The following is a 21,223-nucleotide window of genomic DNA, read 5'->3' as shown; positions in this document are numbered from 1 at the left end:
TCAGTAAGAGCTGTTGAGACAGCCTATCAATGAACAACCCCGACAAGCTGCTCCAGTGGAGCTACTCAGTGGTTTCACTGGGCAGCTCCCAGGTGTCAATGTGTGCACTGTAACAGCAGGAGTGTGACGCAGGGTGTTGCTAAACATGAACGCCTAGTTGTTTTCTCCCAGGTGAATTCAAGGAGTCAAAGGAGACTTCTCTGGCTGAGGGAGGAGGAATTGACGGCTTACACAACCTCTGACACTCCGTTACCTGTGTTCAGAGGACAAGTTTGTTGTCATGAAGGCAGAGCTAATCTAATATCGCCTTACAGGAACAGCTCTCTCCCTCTCTCTCCCTCTCTTTTTCTTCGTTGCCGGTGCACTCTGCGGTCCACACCCTTGGGTTGTGAAATGACTCACACATTCTGGACACTGCACCCTATGTGGCTCCAGGCTGGCAAAGTGAAGATAATATGCTCTCCATAGGGTGGAGATTGTTTTTTTCTTTCTCTCATTCATGGTAGAGCCTCTGCACTCCCAGAATCAACATCGATTTCTGCGTCTGAAGTCACACTCACTCACACACACTCACACACACACACACACACACACACACACACACACACACACACACTATAACACTTCCTCCGACCGCCTACACAACCTGCACTGCAGTCACTTACAGCTTCGTCTTCTCCTCTCAACCCATTCACCTTTCTCTCTCTCTCTCTCTCTCTCTCTCTGTATTTTGCCTGCGTCACTGGCTATGTCAGTGTTGCCATGGAAACTAATGATGCCCTCTCTGCTCTGTGGTGCTGATGCAGACGGCCTGCTGACGTCCTCACTGTAGACGGGCAGAATAACAATTTTCTACAGTAGTTTCCATCACATGTCCACACTCAGTATACAGTATACTGGACGTATACAGTCTTTGTCTTCTGTTCTATTCTATTCTATTTTATAATGTTCTGTAAGTTTATACAGGGTTCTGCTTTATTCTTTCCTGTTCTACTCTATCCTGCTCACTCATATTTTATGATGTTCTGCTCTATTCTATTCTTAACTGTTCTTTACTGATGTATAATTTTATCTTATATTGTACTTATTTCTATTCTATAGTGGTCAATTATCCCACACAGACATGTAGTATGTGACATAGAGTGATACTGCTTTATATGTTACCTATAAGGTAATGTATATATGTATTAAAATAATACATATAATGGATTTTTCATAGTACATGAACATGATATTCTATGCATATATGTATAGTTTGTATATTACGTATTTATACAAATACACGTGTTTAATGTTTAAATAATTATATATGTAACATATATGCCAAAATATGTCATCTAGATACAAAAACATACATATCAGAATGGGCTGGATATATATAAATGTTTTCATTTTTTTTTTATTTTACATGTTTTGTTCATATATGGGTAATCCATATATGAACATAGATTACATTTGTGTATGAGATATCATGTAACTTTCTGCTCTATTTCATAATGCCTTATACTAATCTGTGGAATCTTTAATCTGGACCCTCAGTCTGTAATAAAGTTGGAATTGAATTGAATTGAAATACCTGAAATATCACAGCTTGCTGTATTGCTGTGAAAAAAAATATTTAATAATCTGCGCACCTATTTGAGAACAAATTGTACATACGAACAGACTGAAGATGATCCACAATGAAAACATGTTTGTGGTCAGCGTGTGTCCACATGCTGCTTTCAGTGACAGACAACACATGGTTTCCTCATTCTACTGTCAGTTTCCTTCCTTTTTCTAGTTGACGCTCAATTTCCCCGAAAACACTTTCAGAACACCTCATGTACAGTCTCTCTCTGTCTCTGTCTCTGTCTCTGTCTCTCTCTCTCTCTAATGGCCTCGTGGCAGGCTTGAATTTGACCACTGGTCCTTAAAGAGCTGGAAGAAGAGGTGTTGGCAGTTCTGATAAACTATTCTATTCTATTCTATTCTATTCTATTCTATTCCATTCAAGCGTCCAAGATAGTCTCATATCATAGAATAGCTATAACTTGTAGAGTAGAATCAAGTCTTAGACTAAAGCTGACTATTCAAGTGTTTTCAGAGAGCCTGAGGCTGAGCTGAAGACATATTTCTGCTCCTCTGTTCTTCTCTCCTAGGCCTTCGCCTCTGAGGCCTACACCTTCCCCGCCCAGTCTCTGCTCTCTTTTGGCGACCCTGAGCTTTTTTATGCTATGACATCAAACCACAATGCATTGCACTGTTTGTAGTTTACTTAAAGTCTCCATGGCAATAAAGACCGGCTCTGCCCCTTATTCAAATTGAACCGGAAACCAACGTCATTTTGGGCCAATCTGCGCGCTCTGGAGTGACATAATGGAATTTTTAGGGCTAGAAAGCGAGCGAGGTCTGGCGCTGCGCATAGCAGACGTGCCATCGGGAAAAGACAATATCATCCGCGCGCTGAGGAGACACATCAGAGCCCCTCAGGCACAGCAGCTCAAGTGGTCGACTGATAGAGTGACTGATAGTGGCTGAAGAGGGGGATCAGGAAACAGGATAACAGAGAAATAAGGATCAGCTGATTTCCTCATGTTTGGATGTGAGCGCTCAGCGATCGTTAATGCGTAACGTTCAACACTCCCTCATGTGAGGGTGTAGAATGGAAACAACCCTCTACCCAGGCACCGTGGTGAATACTCCGAGGGTCCCCAGCTTCTATTCCCAGAGCACGATGATGAAGAAGGAGATTAATCTGAACTTGGACGACCAGAACTCCGAGCTCAAAACGAACCCGCTCCGAGACACAGACGGACTCCTCAACTCCCCAGACTTAGGACTCCTGAAGCTCACCTCTCCGGACCTGGAGCGTCTTATCATCCAGTCGAACGGTCTGGTCACCACCACCAACCCGACCTCCCAGTTCCTCTACCCGAAGTCGGCCAGTGACGAGCAGGAGTTCGCGGAGGGTTTCGTCAAGGCGCTGGAGGATCTCCACAAGCAGAACCAGCTGAGCGAGGCGGGCTGCGTCTCCGTGGACAGACTGGAGCTGCTCGGGTCGTCCAACGCGGTCGGGTCCGCCGGGCTCCAGACATCAGACCTCCCTGTCTACACTACTTTGAACGGGTATGCGGCCAGTCCGCTCGGAGGCACCACCATCAACTACTCCACAGACACCATCCCCTTCCCGCCGCCCCCGTCTCATCTGGCCAGCGCGGCGCAGCAGCAGGCGGCCGCTGCGGCGGCTCTGTCACGACTCCAGTCCGCCGGTCTGGTGAAGGACGAGCCGCAGACGGTACCAGACATGCAGAGCTTCGGGGACAGCCCACCTCTGTCTCCCATCAATATGGACAACCAGGAACGCATCAAGGCGGAGAGGAAAAAGCTGCGGAACAGGATAGCCGCCTCCAAATGCCGCAAAAGAAAACTGGAGAGGATATCTCGGCTGGAGGACAAGGTCAAGAGCCTGAAAACACAGAACACCGAGCTGGCGTCCACAGCCAGCGTCCTCAGGGAGCAAGTGGCCCAGCTGAAGCAGAAGGTGATGAACCACGTCAGCAGCGGATGCCAGCTTTTGCCAAACCAGGTCCAGGCTTACTAACTCCCTGTCATGGTGCTCTTTATGGACACTTTTACAGCTCCAAATGTTCCCTGAGGATATAAGGAACATTTGCCTTTTGTAACCTAAAGTCCTTATCAGAGACTTGATATGAGGCCATTGTAAATGCACCCTCCAGATAAAGCCTGTAACCGAGACACAAACCAGCCGCATGTCTCGCACTGTGCAGATGAACAGGCCTCGATGAGAGCTGGACTATGACAGGTTAACCAGCAGCAGGTGAGGTCAGCCTGCAGCCTCCTCTGATTCATCACACTCTGGCAGGGTTGTGCGGCCAGACTTGTGTTTTGTTTTTGGGAAAGCCATGTAGCAAAGTGCTATCCAGTGGACTGGTGAAGGATAGTATTTATCTGTGTGTGTAAGCTGGACAATCTCAACAAGAGTGCAACCAAACACCAGGGTGTCACCAAGTGCTGTCATCCAGTGTATAATATAATGCCTTACTTGTTTACAAGCACTTAATGACAAATATATTTTATTTACTGAGACATTTCTTATTTTACATATGGTCTTACTTATTATTGTTCTCCTTATGTTGCCAAAATGAACACTGCATGTGTTGTCGCTTTTGTGTACAGTAACCATTGTATTTCTCATCGTGGTGGCTGCTGTGTATTTCTTCAGTCACCTCTTCCATGAATGTATGTGTACGTGCTGAGAAACCTTATGTATCATGTGTAACGGACTTTAAAGTCTCGACCTGACATTTATTAAATTCACTACATTACTAACTGCCAATGTGCTTTGTTTCTTACTCGGCTCTGCCTGCTTTATTATAATTAGAATGAACATTTGTAAGAATACATAGATCCATACCTGTGCATTTATTTCCTCTTACAGTTCACACTGTGGGTGTTGTATTAAGTGCAGCAGAGGAGCTGAAACAAACCATAGATGGTCAAACAACTGTGAGGGCAGAAAACAAGACATTATTGTAGTATTATGCCCTCTACTGGACACCATAAAACCAAACCATTTCTCAAACATCACATGTTCACTTCTTGTAAATCGCTGACCTGTGGAATGACTGTTGTAGAAGAAGAAGAAGAAGAAGAAGAAGAAGAAGAAGAAGAAGAAGAAGGAGAAGAAGGAGAAGAAGGAGAAGCTTTTACATTTTGTTTATTGATTCCTCATTATTAGCAAATCTGGCATTACAGAATTACAGCACAATTCACACAACTAATACCCAACGGGGAGAAAGTCCTATTTACAGGGGTTATTTCTGACAGGGAGGGAGGAAGAGGAGGAGGAGGACAGTTGAACAGGGACGATAAGTGTTTCTTTAAATCAACGGCAAAGTTTACAGCTGTAGCAAAACACAATAAATAAAGTAACAAAAATCAACAAACAATTCAAAAGTGAACAATGCAGTAAGAATCACTATTTTAATGAAGTGTTCAAAGTATTCAGTTTACTTCCCAAACATCTATTTCCCTTTTTAAGCTACGACACGAGTAGGAAAACACTACCAGACTGATTTTTCGAACAAATGTCGACAACAACAAGCGCTCTTTTTGGCTCTAAATGTATTGACGAAATCTCTTTGGAAAGAACGATTATTAAGACAGCCTTTATACAAACTGTACATTCCCACAACTGCGTACCGCACATGTTACAAACCCTCAGCAGGGTTGTATGTTGCTGATATTTGGGTGTGGAGAGAAAGAACTGCTATTGCTCTGCGAGAACAGTCTGCTTTTACACTACAGAGTCTTAAGAGTTGCAAAACTGATATCAAAAGACAAACAATGTTCCCAGCAAAGCTGCGCCGACATGATAAGAGACTCTCACACTGGAATGTTTATCTTTCCCCTCAAGGAAGCATCTTAAGCTTTATATTCACTCTAAACACAAAAAAGTCTTTATTTAAAAGCTGGGACGATTTAAGCAGTTGAATACTATTGAACATCTCTCTTAAAAACGAAGAGTGCAGATTACAACGCATAATCTAGGAAGAACATTATCTCAAAAATAAATTAAGTTATAAATAATACAAAATAAATACGATATTTTGAAATAACTTAGGTGTTGAATTTTTTTCCAAATGCCTCAGCTCATCTATGGGCGCATGACATACAGACAGTTTGTACTGTATACACGACGAGCAGACGATTCCCGCGTCAGAGAGAAATAAAACTCACAACTTGACATTTAACATGCTTAAAAACATCATGTTCCCCCCCAGAAAGTAAAGAAGAAAACATCATCTACCATGACATACGAGAATATCTGAATGTTGATGGAGATGTGAGGTGTGCCAGTGCTCACACTGAATCACATGCCTTTCCAGTGAGTGCATGTTGCACATTATACGCAGTGAATGAAAGTTCAATGAGAAGGGGCCACATGTGAAACCTATAGGCCCTTTTGGTACCTTCAGGTATTGAAACTGTAGGACGGATAGGTTTTCAGTTCAGACAACAGCTCATACACATAACCATCCAGTCAACCAGAAAACATCAACAACATGCACCTCTCACAAAAGCACAGGTAGGAATCCATAATCCTGAATCATTATTACTGTATAATATGTTCATTATATATTTGTATATGCATTTAAAAAATGCACAACTATTGACTTTTAAACATTTATACATCTTGCCTCGGGGTGAAAGACATCCCTTATTCTTTTATTGTAAGGTAGATCTAAAAAAAATAGTAACAAAGAAGTAAAAAAAAAAAAAAAGAAACAAGGCTAGGAACCTTAATTTGAGCTACCTCCGGAGGCCACGTAGCTCCTCACACTGGACCAACTAAGCTGCTTGGAAAAAAAATCTGCAAAGGGGCCAAAAATTCATATTGATAATGATACGCAAAATGATATGCATGACTTTTACTATTTCCCATTCATAAAATTTTTGAAAAAACAAACTTTCAAATGACTGTTTGGACATCTGAGAAACTCAAAACACTTTAAAACAAGGAAAAACAGCATATTTTTTGACAGCAAAAACGTATTCTAAATGCATCCATTCACGTTTGGAACGATGGAGTCTTGACTGGGCTTTTTATAATTCTGTTAAGATACAGCATATTGTATTTGTTTGTGCACGTATGTACACGTAAGAATTAACGAGAATTTGGGATTGTTCCTCTATCAATCGTTCTTCACCCCTCTGACTAAATTAGCACTGTTACTTAATCTCTGACTGAAATTAACAAGATCATTCTGAAAAAAATAATCTTTTAAGTGGCCGGCTCTGGTGTGGTGAGAGGGGTGGAGAATCTAAGTAGCCACGTTGTGTGTCTCTGTATGGCAGTGTTTGTGTGTATGAGAAAGACAGTGAGAGATGAACTGAAAAAACTCAAAAAGGTGTGTTGACGGCGGAAATTGTGTATATGTGAGGTCACGTTTAGCAAGCACAATCCTGACTGGACCTCTGGGGCTGCTCGGTGAGCTGTGGCCCCTGTTTTGCTCCGGTCATAGTTGGGTCGCTGTTGTCCAGACTATCCGACATCCTCTCGCAGATGATGTCCACCAGTTGCTCAAAGGTTTGCTTCACATTGATGTTATCTTTAGCACTCGCTTCAAAGTACTCGAAACCTGCCAGGAGGAGCAATAGATGCAGAGAGAAGCTGAAGTTACGCTTATTGTTCCAGTGTGACGATTATCCAGTTAATCCATTTATCACATCATGTCAGGACACATCGAGGCTGCGATCAGACAGGCAGCTCAAACCTCAATAAAAAAACATTTCCAATGAAATGTATTCAGGAAGTCTTTCACAGCTAACTAATTTAGATCCTGCCAAAACCTCTCTCCTAGGTTCTCCTAGCCTAGTTAGAGACAAATTTCAAATAATACTGTGCCTTGATTACTCAGATCACTCCTCAAAATTGTTTTTGATGTTTCAGTAGGATAAGCAGAAAATAACACCTAGCTTGTCTAAAAAAGCATTACCAATGTTTACATGCATGATTTAGACAACATGATTCAATTTCATCATCATTCATATTCCCAGGCGATGAATATAAGCACCAATAGTCAATAAACAACTCACACCAACTAGTTTTGACTCTGTCCAGGTGACTTACCCAGCTGTTCTGACAGTTGTCGGCCCCTCTCTGCCGCCACCACTCGTTCATCCTCCATATCGCACTTGTTCCCCACCATGAGGACCTGGGCATTGTCCCACGAGTATGTCTTGATCTGGGTTGACCTGTTAGCAGGTAGAAAATGGGGTGTTCAGCTAGATATCGCCAGCATCCCTGATGTCTTCGATGCTAAAGCAGAGGAAAGTGGCACAGTACTCCAACAGAGCTGACATATAGACTTTATCTGATCTTGCAGACATGAAAAGAATTATATTGGTTTCTATGGCTGCCCAAAATGCTTCAAATACACTGAAGAACAGGACAAAGACGACGATATAGAGATCAAGACACCAAACTCCTCTATGGTGCTTTAGAAGTCTAACAACCTGCATGTACTAAAACCAGAGGGATCAAATACTGTCCCATGAGCATGAGGCTGTGACGGGGGCTAGCTCCACCCTCCACGCCCTACACTGCTTAATGTCATGTTTTGTTTGAACAGATTTCATAAAATAGGGGGCTAAAAAGTTCAGGAATCAGTATCAAAATCAAGGTAGCAGTATCTTATCTGTATCAGTTTTGTTTTTAGCTAGCCCTACTAATCTCTCCCTACCTGTCCTTGTCTCTCATGACACTCACAATACTAACAAAGTGCTTCGGTAAATAATGGCAACATTACTTCCAGTTCTTGTGCAAACGTGCAGTTCGACAAACCAACAGGAGGATTTTAACAGACATTATTAGTGAGTATTAGTATTGCAAACAAGCCCTAAATGACTGGATTAAACCAAGGACGTGTTTGAAAACATGTCTAGTTCTCTTGACTACCTGTGTGGTTGCATCTTTAACTACAGAATGTGACTAGTCCAAGAAATCCCAGATCTTGGAAATTCAGCTGGTGGGTACATTGTGGTCATGAAACACAGAGAAGCTGAAGGAAATTAAATAAGATTGTAGGTTGTGAAGCTGCCACCTTCGAACAAACAGACGTGCATACTAAGGCATTTCTCACCAGTCTTGAACAGCGTTGAAGGACTCCTCGTTGGTGATGTCATACATGAGAATGAAGCCCATGGCCCCCCTGTAATATGCTGTGGTGATTGTCCTGTAGCGCTCCTGGCCAGCAGTGTCCTATACAAATACACACAAATAACATTGTTTTTAACCAGCACACTCAAAAGAAAAACATCTGCATATCAATGCTCTCTTGTGACAAAGTTGACATCAATCCATGGACGGCCTTCCTTTAGCTGTGGTCTAAGCATTGTCCTGTCATTAAAGGATTAAATAAACAGCGGGGACAAGACAGCAGCGTGCAAGTATTTCTTTGTCTTTTTGTGCAAACCATTGTGATCAACCACCCGCAAAGAATTTACGACTGAGATTTAACATTCAGCTAAACTCCCATGAGCATTAGGTATTCCTCTGGTGTCGCATGTAATAAGTGATTGGTCCCAGGGTCAGGCTTCATGGCTCATGTTAAGTACACTTCAAGGGTATCGCCATTACACAGCCGATGAAGTGATTCTGGGGACTGGAGAGGCCGGTTCAACAGCTGGTGATCATTAGAGATATGTGATAATAGACAGCGCTGCAGTCGCGTGTGTTGGGGGCAGCATGAAAAACAGGCATTCTTATTCAAGACATTTTGCAGGTGATAAATCAAATCTCTTTTTTTAAAGGCTTGTGAAATTACATGTACTATAGTTCTAAAACAATTGGTTGATTATTTGGTTGGTGGATTGATGGAATATGACTATGCAACTTTTTCCATAATCAATTTATTGTTTGATGTTATTTCAAGCAAAAATCTCAAGGGTTACCTTGTTGCAACTTTGACATTGATTTTCCTTCACTGTAAACTGAATATTCCTGAGTTTTGGAAAGTTGATAAGAAAAAAAACAGAATATATGAAGTTGTCACCTTGGACCATATGATACTAGAATGGATGTTTGTTTGTTTTTTTTTTTTATTTGAAAAGAGGTTACAATAAATTGAGAAAATAATCTAACGATTAAGAGAAAATGAAAATAGGTCTGAACCTTGAATATTGCATCAGGAATGTCACTGTTATCATGACTAATATAGATATTTCAATAAATAGATTCTGAATATTTCAGAGCGTTTCAATACTCATTTTCTGTAGTATTGATACACTGGTACCAGCAGAGCTTTCTTGCTTTTTCGAAAAAAGTGTGATAGTTAATGTTCCCTCATTTTTCCCCATGGTATCGAACATCTATATTTTTCACCACAAGTTGAAACCTGCATTTGAATTTCAGTATATTGTTCATGCAGATACATTCAGACTGATGTAATCTGGTGCAAACATTTCTCCTGCATTACAGTTCAGTCATTAAAGAATTTATTGAAACTACATAATTGTTTTTATAATCATACTGCAGGCCTATTTTATGCTGCGTGTGCACTGCATCACTGCATTATGGAAAGAAATATAAATACTGGACTCTGTATCAGCAGACAGAAAGAAAACGCTGATTAAAAACATCTGTAGTACTTATGTAATATAAAATAAATACGTGTGAGGTCATAGAGCTCTGCACCTGATACACCCTTACTTCTTCTGTGGTGCTTATCTCTAGATAGCACAGTTCATGGTGCTGAATGCAGAGCAATAAACACAGCAATGGGAGTTTGCAATTCATTCACTTGAGGAGTTCATAGTGATGTGTAAAGTAATCCTGGAGGGGAGGTTGATTCACCAGCTCCCTCACAACAACTTTTTACATTTTTCTCAGCCTGCTCTATTCCGTGGCTGACAGCCGAAGCACTTTTGCAAGCACACACAAGTTCACTTCCTCACCCATATCTGGAGCTTTATCCTCTTGTCGTTCCTGTAGATGGTCTTCACCTTGAAGTCAATGCCCACTGTGCTGACAAAGGCTGGTGTGAAGGAGTCGTCTGCGTAGCGGAAAAGGAAGGAAGTCTTTCCTACGCTGCTGTTGCCGATGATGAGGATTTTAAACATGTAATCAAAGTTCTGGTCTGAGGACTCCTTCTGTCCGTATGTGGCATTTGCAGACGCCATCTATGAAAGGATCGAGATCAAATATAAATTAGTTACAAGGAATTAGTATAAAGAAATAACATGTTCTTATATTCAGTGGCTGGAACAAATAACAGAAACACCACAATACAATCCAATACACCACAAACATACTGTTGACAGTATGTAACAAACAGTGTTGACAAAAACTAAACATATGTATTCATAATGTCACAGTAGTGCTGCCGTTTTTGATTTCACCAGATTGTGCAGGTGCTGTGTTCATGACATAGTGTGTCACTCCCCTCTAGCTGCCATACACAATTCCTCTGCCACTGGCTAAAACATCTTTTGTTTGGTGCAGATAAATGCCAAAACAAATGAAAACAACAAAATATAAATATATAACTGTTGTAGTTTGGTACATACAACAGATTGACACACTTTTGTCAACAAGTTAGTATAATTTTGTGTTAATCATACTGGGTTTGTTTTTTCTAGTGCATAGATGGTTAAAAGTTCAATTAACTTACAAGATACACAAAAGCCTTTGAGACAGGAAACTGACATCAATATAAGCAAGATCAAACCTCTGATATCTGCCAGAGACATCCTCTGAGGCTACTTTTAGACTGACACAACGTATTATAAAAGAGTTATACAGCAATTTAAAAACTGCTGACAGAGATCTTAACTAGGTGGTGAGAACAATCAAAATGAAAGTTATTATATTATAATTTAAAAAATTCTTGCAATGATTAAAAGGTGTAAAACCAGCCCTTGGAAAGAAGGGCACATGACATACCTCTGGGTTTTACTTATGCACTAATATAACAAATGTGAGCAATTTCACATCTTTTCTTAAGACAGAAAGGATGCATGAAGACAGCCTGGAAGCTTTCAAATGTGTCAAATATCAAATTTACTAGACTGACTGTTATAAACTCACATGTGGCACCCATGAAACACAACCACTAATAGGTGCATCTGTGTTGGTTACCATGAGACTAATGCACATTAAACTGGGATATAAACCAATGTCATTCTTCAGACTAAACCCATCTGAAATCATGTACCAGTGTAAAACAGCCTTCTGTATGCCATTTAACACGTGATGAGTTTAAATAGTGTCAGTATGGCCTGCTGTATGAGGTAAGGTTACAGTCCATATGGTTCCCAAACAGGCAATAAGATAATGCAGCCGTTTTGCCAAGAGACTGGGTCAATACAACCAGCCAATAGCTACACACAGCCTTGAGTGTTACCATGTCAATAATAATGCTATACGAGGAATGCACACCTCCGCCCCACACAAGATAAGAGGACGGAAGTACCAGGGCTTAGCAGGCTAAGCATCAGCTAAACTGACTATCCTCTCCCGTCCAGGAGGGCAGGGAACATCCGTGGAGCCACGCTAACCAGCCAATTATGAATGACCATATGGCTGGCAACAATTTGCCTCGTAGTAAATTAGAGAAACACGGACAAACTGTCAACGCCTGCAGTGCCCCCCGGCTCCTTCTCAACACAACATGCTCCCAATTTTAACGGCCTGAACCACATCATCTATCCACAGTGGAGCTTATCTGGCGTTAGCCTGCTATGAATGTAGCTGCTTGAATCTGACAGTCTGGTTCACGTTAGCTGGAGAAAAACCTAGAAAACACAGCGCACACTTACCACCTGAAATATAGATCACACGATTATTTAAGGGTTAAAAGAAATACAGATACGAATGTTGGTTATAGCCTTTCGAAAAGCAAAAATTAGGCTAGCATCACTACCTTTAATGCTAACACAGCAGACCGTTACCAGCATTTAAAAGTGTCAGCAGGAGCTAGCTAAGCATCCCAGCTATGTCAAATGAAGGTTACTCTTCCTTATTTACGACTAAATTCTGAACCCAAATCCAGGATGTGACAAGCGACAAATGATCCATACGATAGCTGTTGCAGCTGTTAAGCTTACCACGGCCTCACAATCCCGAATAAGCTCAAGGTTTACCGTGAAATGTGTGTTTTATCCTCAGCTTCGCAGCAGCAGCGCCTAGCCCAGTCCCAAGCTTTGCACCTGCTGTTGCTCGTGCGTCTCTTGATTGACAGCCCCGGCGTAAGCGGGTCCAAACAGAGGGTAAGGATGATTGGCAGGAGGATCGACCAATCAGAGAAGAGGGTCCATTCATTCGCAAAGAGCCACGCCTCCATACATTCGACATGCATGTGAAGAGGTTTTAATTCAGTATAATTAGTATCCATCATAATTATCAGTATTATTAGCAAAAAATAAAGAAAATGACATAGTGGTGGTAAATATTGTAATCATCTGCAATATACGATCAAACGGGCACTATATAGTTTTGGAGAAGAAATTCAAACTCAGAATTTTGATATTCACAATATCAGCGAGGTGATGATACAAACTTAGAAATGTTGATTTTTTTCACAACGAAATGAACAGCTGTTTTCCCCAGAACGCTGTTAACAGCTAGAAAGGTGGCAGGGTCTGCCAAATATAAACCTTGTGTTTGTGCTGTCCTTTGAGGTCAATTTAATGATGCAGTTTATTCAGTCATGAAAACAATGATTGTTTAATTATGTAGTTTGTTTATGCATACAGAAAATTACTCAGTGAAGAGCTTTCTCTTCTGATTGAAATTTCTTCCCCAAAACTAAATAGTGCACCTATAAATGCATCAACAGTAAACAAGAAGTACAAGAATAATGGCCTCTATACGGCATTTTGATGTTGTAGTTGGTCAAGGTAAAGCCAACTAATATTCTTTGGGTAGTTTTATTATTTTTACAACTGCAATATATTTCAAAAGCTTACTGAATGTGTGAAATCTCGATCCTAATGCAAATGACCTAATGTGTAAAGCTGTCAAATGGAGTAGAAGTATAAAGTGGCACAAAAGGGACATACTTGAGATACCAATTTTGCATTTTTGATACACTCTCCACTCTATTTATACAAAGTCACCCAGATGCATATGGTCTAAAGAAACCTATAAAGTTATGAGGCTATAACACGGTAATCCTGATATCAAAAAATAAATTTTGATGTTGAGGTGGGATGTTGACGATCATGTGAAAAGTCAAAGGCAGATGTAAGGCCTTGTGGATCTTTAATCAGTTCAGCTGATGACCTCCTCACTAATCATTAAGTGTTTTTGGTCTCTTTGGATGCTTTTTGACTCTGTCTCAACTTCCTAGGAGGTATTTTGAGTGTTATTTATTGAAATTGACAAAACATACAGTAAACAAACTTGAAATTTATTTAGACTGGTAGCAGTACTTTTTCACAAAATGTCCTATAGATGCACAATATCGTTACGAGAACTTTGTTTGGCCATGATAATTGCAGTGAGAATTGATATCGTGATAGCCCTATTGCATACTATGGCTGTATATTGACTGACCCTTCAGCAGCCTGCTGCTGGTAAAGAGAAATACATTTTGTGTAACATGCGTGATCAATGTTAACTTTATATCAATGTGCAGTGCATTTTAACTCATCACGAAAACAGATGTTGTTTCTTGTTACTGGATGTGATGTATGTTTGGAAATGCTTGCATATTTAAACACAGGGTTTTTTGTCTTTACCATAGTCGATGTGTTATTATTCAGGTTCCTTCTGAAAGCAGAGAGCAAGACAGCAAAGAGTGAAGAGCTTTTCCTTTATTGGCAAGGCATACAGTTCTAGTTGGAGAGAGGGCTAACACACCCGCAGTTAAACAGCAGAGTTTGGATTGTCAAAGCTGCAGAGTCTCAGTTCATGACCCAAATTAATAAAGTCTCTAAGAACAGAATAACAGATCTAGGATGGCTTGAGGCCGTAGGACTATTATCTTCACAATGAATCAAAGAAGTCTCAGATCAGCACGCTGACACGCTGAGATCCTTCATGTGATCGCGTGATCTGACCAGATCAGTGGAAATGGAGGAAGACAGGAGAGGAGAGACGTTTCAGATGGAAACCTGTCGCTCGACTATTTTTATACCAAGAAAAACATGAAAGTGAGTATTTTTGTTTATGCATAATGTAGTCTGTCGACATACAGAAATGAAAGGAGAGGGGAAAAGCTGAGTAATAGTTGAAATCTGTCCTGTTTGACTTTCTCACACACCAAGCTACACATAAGTACTAAACCTCGGACTAAAATAAAGCCTACTGTTCCATCGTTTCTGACAGATCATACAGAAATAATAAATAAACTGTACATGAAGCACTGTGAGGAAAAAGTAGAAAATCAAACAATTAGAGACACGCAAAGTCTGAATCTTCTCATGTTGTGCTGGTTTAGTTGCTGTTAAATAGTCCTTAGTGTTGAAGGCATCCTTGAGTGTTGGTCTGTTTGGTGCTGTTTATGGCTACAGAAAGGATTGCACATATTTTACTCCAGCATGTCAGTGAACACATCTATGACCAGAAAAAAAAAAAAAAAGCCCAAGTTTGAAAATAAGGCGTCAAAAAACAGCTCGTTTGCACGTTAAAACATGATTTACTGCATGGTAATAAAATATAGTTTCTCCATAAGCGGACCTTTGTGAGTACTTCCTGCAGCCAATGTCATGCATTGCATTTCAACAAAAACACATTTTTTTTGTACAGTCAATTATAAAAAGAACACAAAAGAAAACAACTTCAGTCCCCCCAACATCTAACCTTTAAGAGCTGTAGTGGTCCAGCCCTTGCGATCCAACTCCACCACCAGGCCATTCGCCAACAGAACAACAGTGAAACTGTGTCACGTTATACATGTTCAACTGTACTGGAAGTGCAGAACTGTAAAAGTACCATACAAAGTGCTTTGGTTTTTTTCTTAGCAAATACATCAAAAAAGTCAACCCAGTCATTCACTCACTCACACACACACGCACGCACACTCACACACACACACACACACACACGCACGCACACGCACACACACACACACACACACACACACTCAAAAAACACATCACTGTTTTAAGACAATATCAGTTTCAGTTACTGTTTGAACTGGAGTTAGAAAACAAAGGAACAGAGACACTGGGGTCAGATTGGCACACAGGGTGCTACAATCAACCAACTTTATCAGTCACTGATGGAAAGTAGCCAGTGGCAAAATGGAAATTACAGTACGGGTTGTGTCATGCTTGCTTGGCACTTGTTTTGTCATTGACTATGTCCCTGTGAAGAGCGAAATATTGATCAATGAGAGAAAAAAGATGAGAATAATTCTGGCACAGGAAACTGTCTCTTGGTAACCTCCTGGATGTTTTTTCTTTACAGTTACAACGATGCTCACATCCTTCTAATACGCTGCCCTCATCGGTTTAGTAAATTATACAGGTGGATGTAACCAAAAATGGTACTTTCCGTGTTTGACACATTATGTAGTGGATTTGAATGATGTTTAATACATTTGCTGCTGTTCTCTAGTGTTTTTGCATGCCTGTGCTGGTTGCTGTTTCGCAGTCGACAGCCTCCAATGCATTCAGGTTTTGGCTCAAGCCCTTGAAAACCACAATGAGGGCTAGCTATGAACAAAACTGTAAAGTGCTAAACTCAAACTGATCAGTTGATGCCAAACAACAAGAACGCACAAAAGAAAAAAAGTGTGAGTTAACGTAAAATAAAAACAAATTAATCAAAAGAGCAACAAAATTGAAACATAACTGATAATTCTGGTAGTCCTACAGTTAAATTCGTTTTGAATGTACTTTCCATACAGGCCTATGCAAAACCTTGCAAATCATTTGTCTCCAATGCCAGAGCTTCAGTTCCACTTGTCACCACTGGGAGGCACCATGTGCACAGCCCACATCGCTTTGAATGCATAACACGACATTGACTCTGGCTCACTTTTGATGCCGTCACAATATCATAGTTTAGGATTATAAAAATGGAAATAGTAAGCCTGAAACAAATGAAATAATATGTACTGCCAGCCACTTCATTATAGTCATATTCTTCCAAAACAACTTCCTGCTGAACACAATGAAACGGGCTGTGCAACAGCAGCTGAGAGGAGTGCTACGTGCACAATAATAATGATAGAGTCACTCAAAAACATCTGCTACATTTAAAGTCTCCTGTGTAAAATCATGCGCAGCTCCTCTCTGCCATGACGTTGCTTACACTGCTTGACCGCATCTTCATATACTGTATTTCACTGTGAATGGACCTAAATAAAAGACATCAGAATAAACAAAAAAAGAAAGAAAAAAGGCAGGCAAAACAGCACTGTCCCTGTAAGTTGCGAATTTGGCAAAATGTCTTACAAGACTTTGTTGTGTTTTCACGGTCATTCACCACTTCCTCACTCTCTTCACAAGCACTCCACAGGAGGAAGACAGTTCTGTCATTTGTTGTAGTAGACCTTGGGTTGGCTGGTATGACGGAAGCTTTTTTTAAACTTCTCATTGTCTCTGTAGAAACTTTATCCACAGTATTTCTGAGTGAAAGACACAGAACACAAAGGACCGGTCAGAAACGTGGTTTCCTGTCCTCTACTGGAACAGTGACTCAGTCTATCTGTCCCTCCAGTGCAAGTGACTGCTGTGTAAAACTGCAGACTTTAACACCGCAACACAACCCACCCGCACTCCCGTACTCCTCACCCCGAGGCTTGCTGTCACCCTGTCCATGGAATCCAGAGGTGATGGTGTTTGGAGTGGGAGAAGGGGAGTGACGGAGGATGAGGCACCGAAATCAAGAAAAACAAACAAAAAAGCCAAAAATGACAACTTTTGACTGGTGCTATGTGCCGAATCTGAAGCGCGGTACCCCAGAGAAGTCTTCCTGCTCCGCTTCTCTGTCTTCAGCCATATCTTTCTCAGAGTCCAAAGAAAACGTCCTGCCTGAATCAGGAGTGAGCTTTTTGGTGAGCAGGCTGCTGGCAGAATCAGTTCTGGAGAGTTCAGACCTCCTGCTGCCGCTGAAGCCCTCCTCTTCCTCAGGCGGACTCTCAGTGTCAGACTCTCCTTCTTCTTCCAAGGTCAGCTCGAACTGGAACTTGTCAGCTGTAGTGGAGCCACCACCTAGCGCTGATGCTTCCCCAGCAAGCTCTTCTTCCTCCTGGCCCTCAGGGTTGGGTGAGGGGCTGTGGGGGATCATGCTCTGGTACCACTCTCTGTTGTCCTCCAGTGTGTCCAGGATCTCCTGAGCATCTGGGTGGACAAGGTCGGCCCATGTCTCCCACAGAGGATGAACAATGTAGTCAATGAAACCCACCTGAAAGAGAGAGGCAAGAAGTAAGCATCTATCTAGGGATTTCTCTTTTCTCTTTCTTTTAATCTTTCACTTATTTCATGTGTAAAGTGCTGCAGCTTTTATACTCAGTACCTGGTTTTTCTCTATTGAGGCATTTTGTTTGTCACACATGGGGCTGATCTCCATGCCCTTGTCTCGCTCCCTGTCCCCCTGGGTGAAAAACTCCACCATGATGCGGTCTGTCCACTGTCGGTACAGTTCGAGAGGCTTGGTGGGGTTGCTCAGGTCTGCACAGTGCACCATGTTCTGAAGGACCTGTGGTGATGAAGAACATTACAGAAAAACCCTTAAATGTTGGTCTAAAAGATCAGTTTTAGCTTTCTTAGTTGTTGCTAGATGGGTTACCTCCAACTGAATTCTCAATGTATTTATATCTAAGGAAACTTAATACTATGAGGTATCTAACATCAAGCATCAGTTGATTTTGGTCTCCTGCAAACAGCAAAAAAGAGCTGTAAACTCCTCATAAATTGGTTGTGGTGAACTGTTGGCACGCAGACATGGATTCTTGATTGATGTTAGTCCAAAACTCATTCTTCTTTCATTTCTGTTTTCTCCTGAGGGAAACATCTGGCTCCTTGGCATCACAAGCACCAGCTAGTTGTAATTTTGTCTGTCCTTGATTTCTATGCAAAATGTGTATAATGGGTTTTAGAGCTCTCATGCGTACATATGACTGCTGCTGATTAGAGTGGGTAAACTGAACCAAAACAGCAAAGGTATGGCTGTGAAACCCAAATAATGAGCTGAATGATGCTTACATGCCCTACAGAAGGGGGGATGGACTTTGCTGAGTTTGTCAGTACAAACTACACCTTTCAATTGACACTTTTGCAACAAATCACACTAATTGTGTTAATCAATAATACAAAAACATTGTTCAGTGCAGCTCTGACAGTGAATAAAAAGCAAAACTGTTCTCACCTGTATGCGGTCTGAGTAGTTGTCCAGCAGTAGTACTCCTAGACTGGTGACTTTCTTGGTCTCCACCATGGTCTTTAGGTCTGCCAGTAGGTTCATATGTTTAGACATATCTGTGGCCAGCACCTGTGAGTGAAGTTATTACTTTTAAAACATTGATTTAAAGAAAACGTAGTCTTACATTGCTGCATTGCTATGGCAAAGACAAATCCTAAACTGAGGGTGAAATAGAACTAGGCTCCAGCGGCGTGTCTCACCATATCTATGACCATTTTGCGCAGCGACTGTCTCTGCTTTTTGTTGAGGTTCTGAAAGATGTCACAGTTGTCCTCCTGCAGAAGCTTAAAGCCAACAGCCAGGTGGTGATTCTCCAGCACAGAGGAGTCGTTATACATCAAGGCCAGCTCCGAGTCTGAAGGCAAAAAAAAGGAAATAAGTTTACGGACAGCACAGACACATGTATACAGGCCCCTCCTCCACATAGTTAAATACATTCAGCACCCACCCACGCAAATTCACATAATCCCTGTGGAGCTATGCAAACTCACTGGTGTTGATGAGGAACTGATTGGAAACCCCAGGGTGATCCACGTCGTGTATAGCGCTGGCAAACAGAGCGGCAAGGATCTCCAGATCAGTAAACACAGCCTTGGAAAAAACAAGGGGGCAGAGATGGTCAGTATAGGTGTGTGTTACATAAGTTTGTGACTGCTCTTTCTCTTGGATAAATCGTCTACCTCCAGAGCAGGCGTGGACAGCAAGACATGTGTGGACTGGACCACATCAGCAGCGTGGATGTTGTTGTGGTAGGCTACGTCCGCATGGTAATGATCCTCCAGAGTCATCATGAAGGTGATGAAAGTGTCCGCAGGGATCTTAAAGGACTTGAGGAGCTCACGTTCCTACAGTAGCCGGAGAAGGCAGTCAGGTCACAGTTTCACTCATTCATGTAGTGTTGAGATTATACAAAAAAAAGAAGATACTTTGTTTGAGAAATATATAGCATGTGTTACCTGGAAGATGGTGTACATGGTGACCGTCAGTGGACGATTCCCAGAATACTCGGAGACCTTAAAGATGTCAATACCCCATCTGTTCACTTCCTCCAACTCCTGCCATAAAAACGTAAAACATCAGCACAATGAACCTTACGATGAGGAATAAATCAAAAACACTGCACAGAGACAGACACTACTTGAACGAGTCCTCATACCCTGGCTAGGAGACCTTCCTGGCTGGCGTTGACCCCGAAGCGTGGGATGGTGGAAGGGGCCAGGCTGGGGCTGTGGGTGGCCTTCTTCACACCGCTGATCTGGGACATGGGCCGCTTCTTCTTGTCCTTCTCCTTGGTGGGGGGAGACATGATGTCCATGTCATGTTGCTTCTCTGTCAAATGGAGACAAACAGGAGATGAACACTACAGCCTCTTGATGCACTCTGTTGTAATAACGCTGAAATATTGTGTAAAGCTTTTATCATTTTAATATCCTTCTTATGAAGTGAGAACCAGAGGGGGCGTGAGTGACATGTGACCAACTTTACAGGAGTGCAAGTATAAACATGTACAAACATGTACCATACTTTGTCCTGTCTTTCTTCATCAAAGATATGAAGATATGAAAGTGATACGATATACTTGATGAACTCTATTTTGATTTTAATTTTAAAAAGTGCACTAAGTCATGATCGAGTTTAGAATTCATTTGTGCTCTTTTAGCAGAAGAAGAAGCTCATCAAGATCTAAATTTCCCCCAAAATGTCACCTGGGCCCTCAAATCCTGTCCATATGTGATAAACTTACTCTTATAACTAACAAGTCACTAGCAATATAGATTTAAATCATATAACATATAATTTCTATGATATATATGTCTATGTGCAGCTTGTGGATGATACAAAGTAGAGGTAGTTTACCCAGGAAGGTGCTAGAGATGAACTCAGACACCTGGTTTCCTGATCGGCTGGTTTCTGACAGCTGGCTGAGCTCTCGGTTCAGCATCCTCTTGAACTGCAGACAAACACACACACACACAAACACACACACACACACATATATATACATCCATGAGTTCAATCAAAACACGCTTCTTGCAAAAAGCATCCATAAAGACACCCGGAATGATTACTCCAGCAACAGCATCCACATGTGGTTGTGTGTGTCTCACGTGATACACGGTGCAGAGCTTGTGATTGGACAGAAATGCATGGCTGATTTTACTAGTAGTAGCCTGCACCCAAACACACACTGCACGCTACGCATGTGGATCATGTTTATCGAAGCAAAATTTACAAATCTAAGGCTGATGTCAGGATTCTCAGAGAAAGTGCACATTCTTATCTTATCAACCTCTTCACATCATTCACAAAACGAGCAACATGTGAGCCTCGAGAAGTCTTTCT

General features: G+C 41.5%; 3 protein-coding genes across 10 annotated transcripts in view; 1 reads left to right on the top strand and 2 right to left on the bottom strand.

The window, feature by feature from the left end:
• Positions 1-2,368: 2,368 nt before the first annotated feature.
• On the top strand, positions 2,369-4,339 carry LOC115571905 (transcription factor jun-D-like). The gene has a single exon (XM_030401543.1). It carries the CDS (start codon positions 2,645-2,647, stop codon positions 3,581-3,583), a length of 939 nt encoding a protein of 312 aa, XP_030257403.1. The 5' UTR covers positions 2,369-2,644; the 3' UTR covers positions 3,584-4,339.
• A 363-nt stretch (positions 4,340-4,702) lies between these two features.
• On the bottom strand, positions 4,703-12,790 carry rab3aa (RAB3A, member RAS oncogene family, a). Of its 2 annotated transcripts, none has more exons than XM_030401545.1 (5): positions 12,649-12,790; positions 10,462-10,686; positions 8,649-8,767; positions 7,637-7,761; positions 4,703-7,145 (listed from the first exon to the last, which is right to left on the bottom strand). In XM_030401545.1, the coding sequence occupies exons 2-5, from the start codon at positions 10,684-10,686 to the stop codon at positions 6,955-6,957; spliced, it is 660 nt and encodes a 219-aa protein (XP_030257405.1). In that variant the 5' UTR covers positions 12,649-12,790; the 3' UTR covers positions 4,703-6,954. The 2 variants fall into 2 exon arrangements, with proteins under 2 accessions (XP_030257405.1, XP_030257406.1); XM_030401546.1 differs by having other exon boundaries at positions 12,613-12,723.
• Positions 12,791-14,302: 1,512 nt separating this feature from the next.
• Positions 14,303-21,223, bottom strand: part of pde4ca (phosphodiesterase 4C, cAMP-specific a) — a 49,957-nt gene continuing 43,036 nt past the window's right edge. For 6 of the 7 annotated variants that reach the window (XM_030401534.1, XM_030401535.1, XM_030401538.1 and 3 more), the window contains 9 exons: positions 20,738-20,831; positions 20,037-20,209; positions 19,837-19,935; positions 19,561-19,725; positions 19,372-19,471; positions 19,081-19,235; positions 18,827-18,949; positions 17,975-18,157; positions 14,303-17,863 (listed from right to left, as the gene is read on the bottom strand). In XM_030401534.1, the coding sequence (XP_030257394.1) occupies positions 17,390-17,863; positions 17,975-18,157; positions 18,827-18,949; positions 19,081-19,235; positions 19,372-19,471; positions 19,561-19,725; positions 19,837-19,935; positions 20,037-20,209; positions 20,738-20,831 (1,566 nt within the window). In that variant the 3' untranslated portion in view covers positions 14,303-17,389. The remainder of the gene's footprint in view (positions 17,864-17,974; positions 18,158-18,826; positions 18,950-19,080; positions 19,236-19,371; positions 19,472-19,560; positions 19,726-19,836; positions 19,936-20,036; positions 20,210-20,737; positions 20,832-21,223) is intronic. The other variant, XR_003982003.1, reaches the window with a different exon arrangement.

This window comes from Sparus aurata, chromosome 21 (assembly GCF_900880675.1).
Source record: "Sparus aurata chromosome 21, fSpaAur1.1, whole genome shotgun sequence".
In the NCBI taxonomy this organism is placed as follows: Eukaryota; Metazoa; Chordata; class Actinopteri; order Spariformes; family Sparidae; genus Sparus; species Sparus aurata.
Note: the sequence above shows the minus strand (reverse complement) of the source record. Positions and strands in the feature narration are given on the sequence as shown.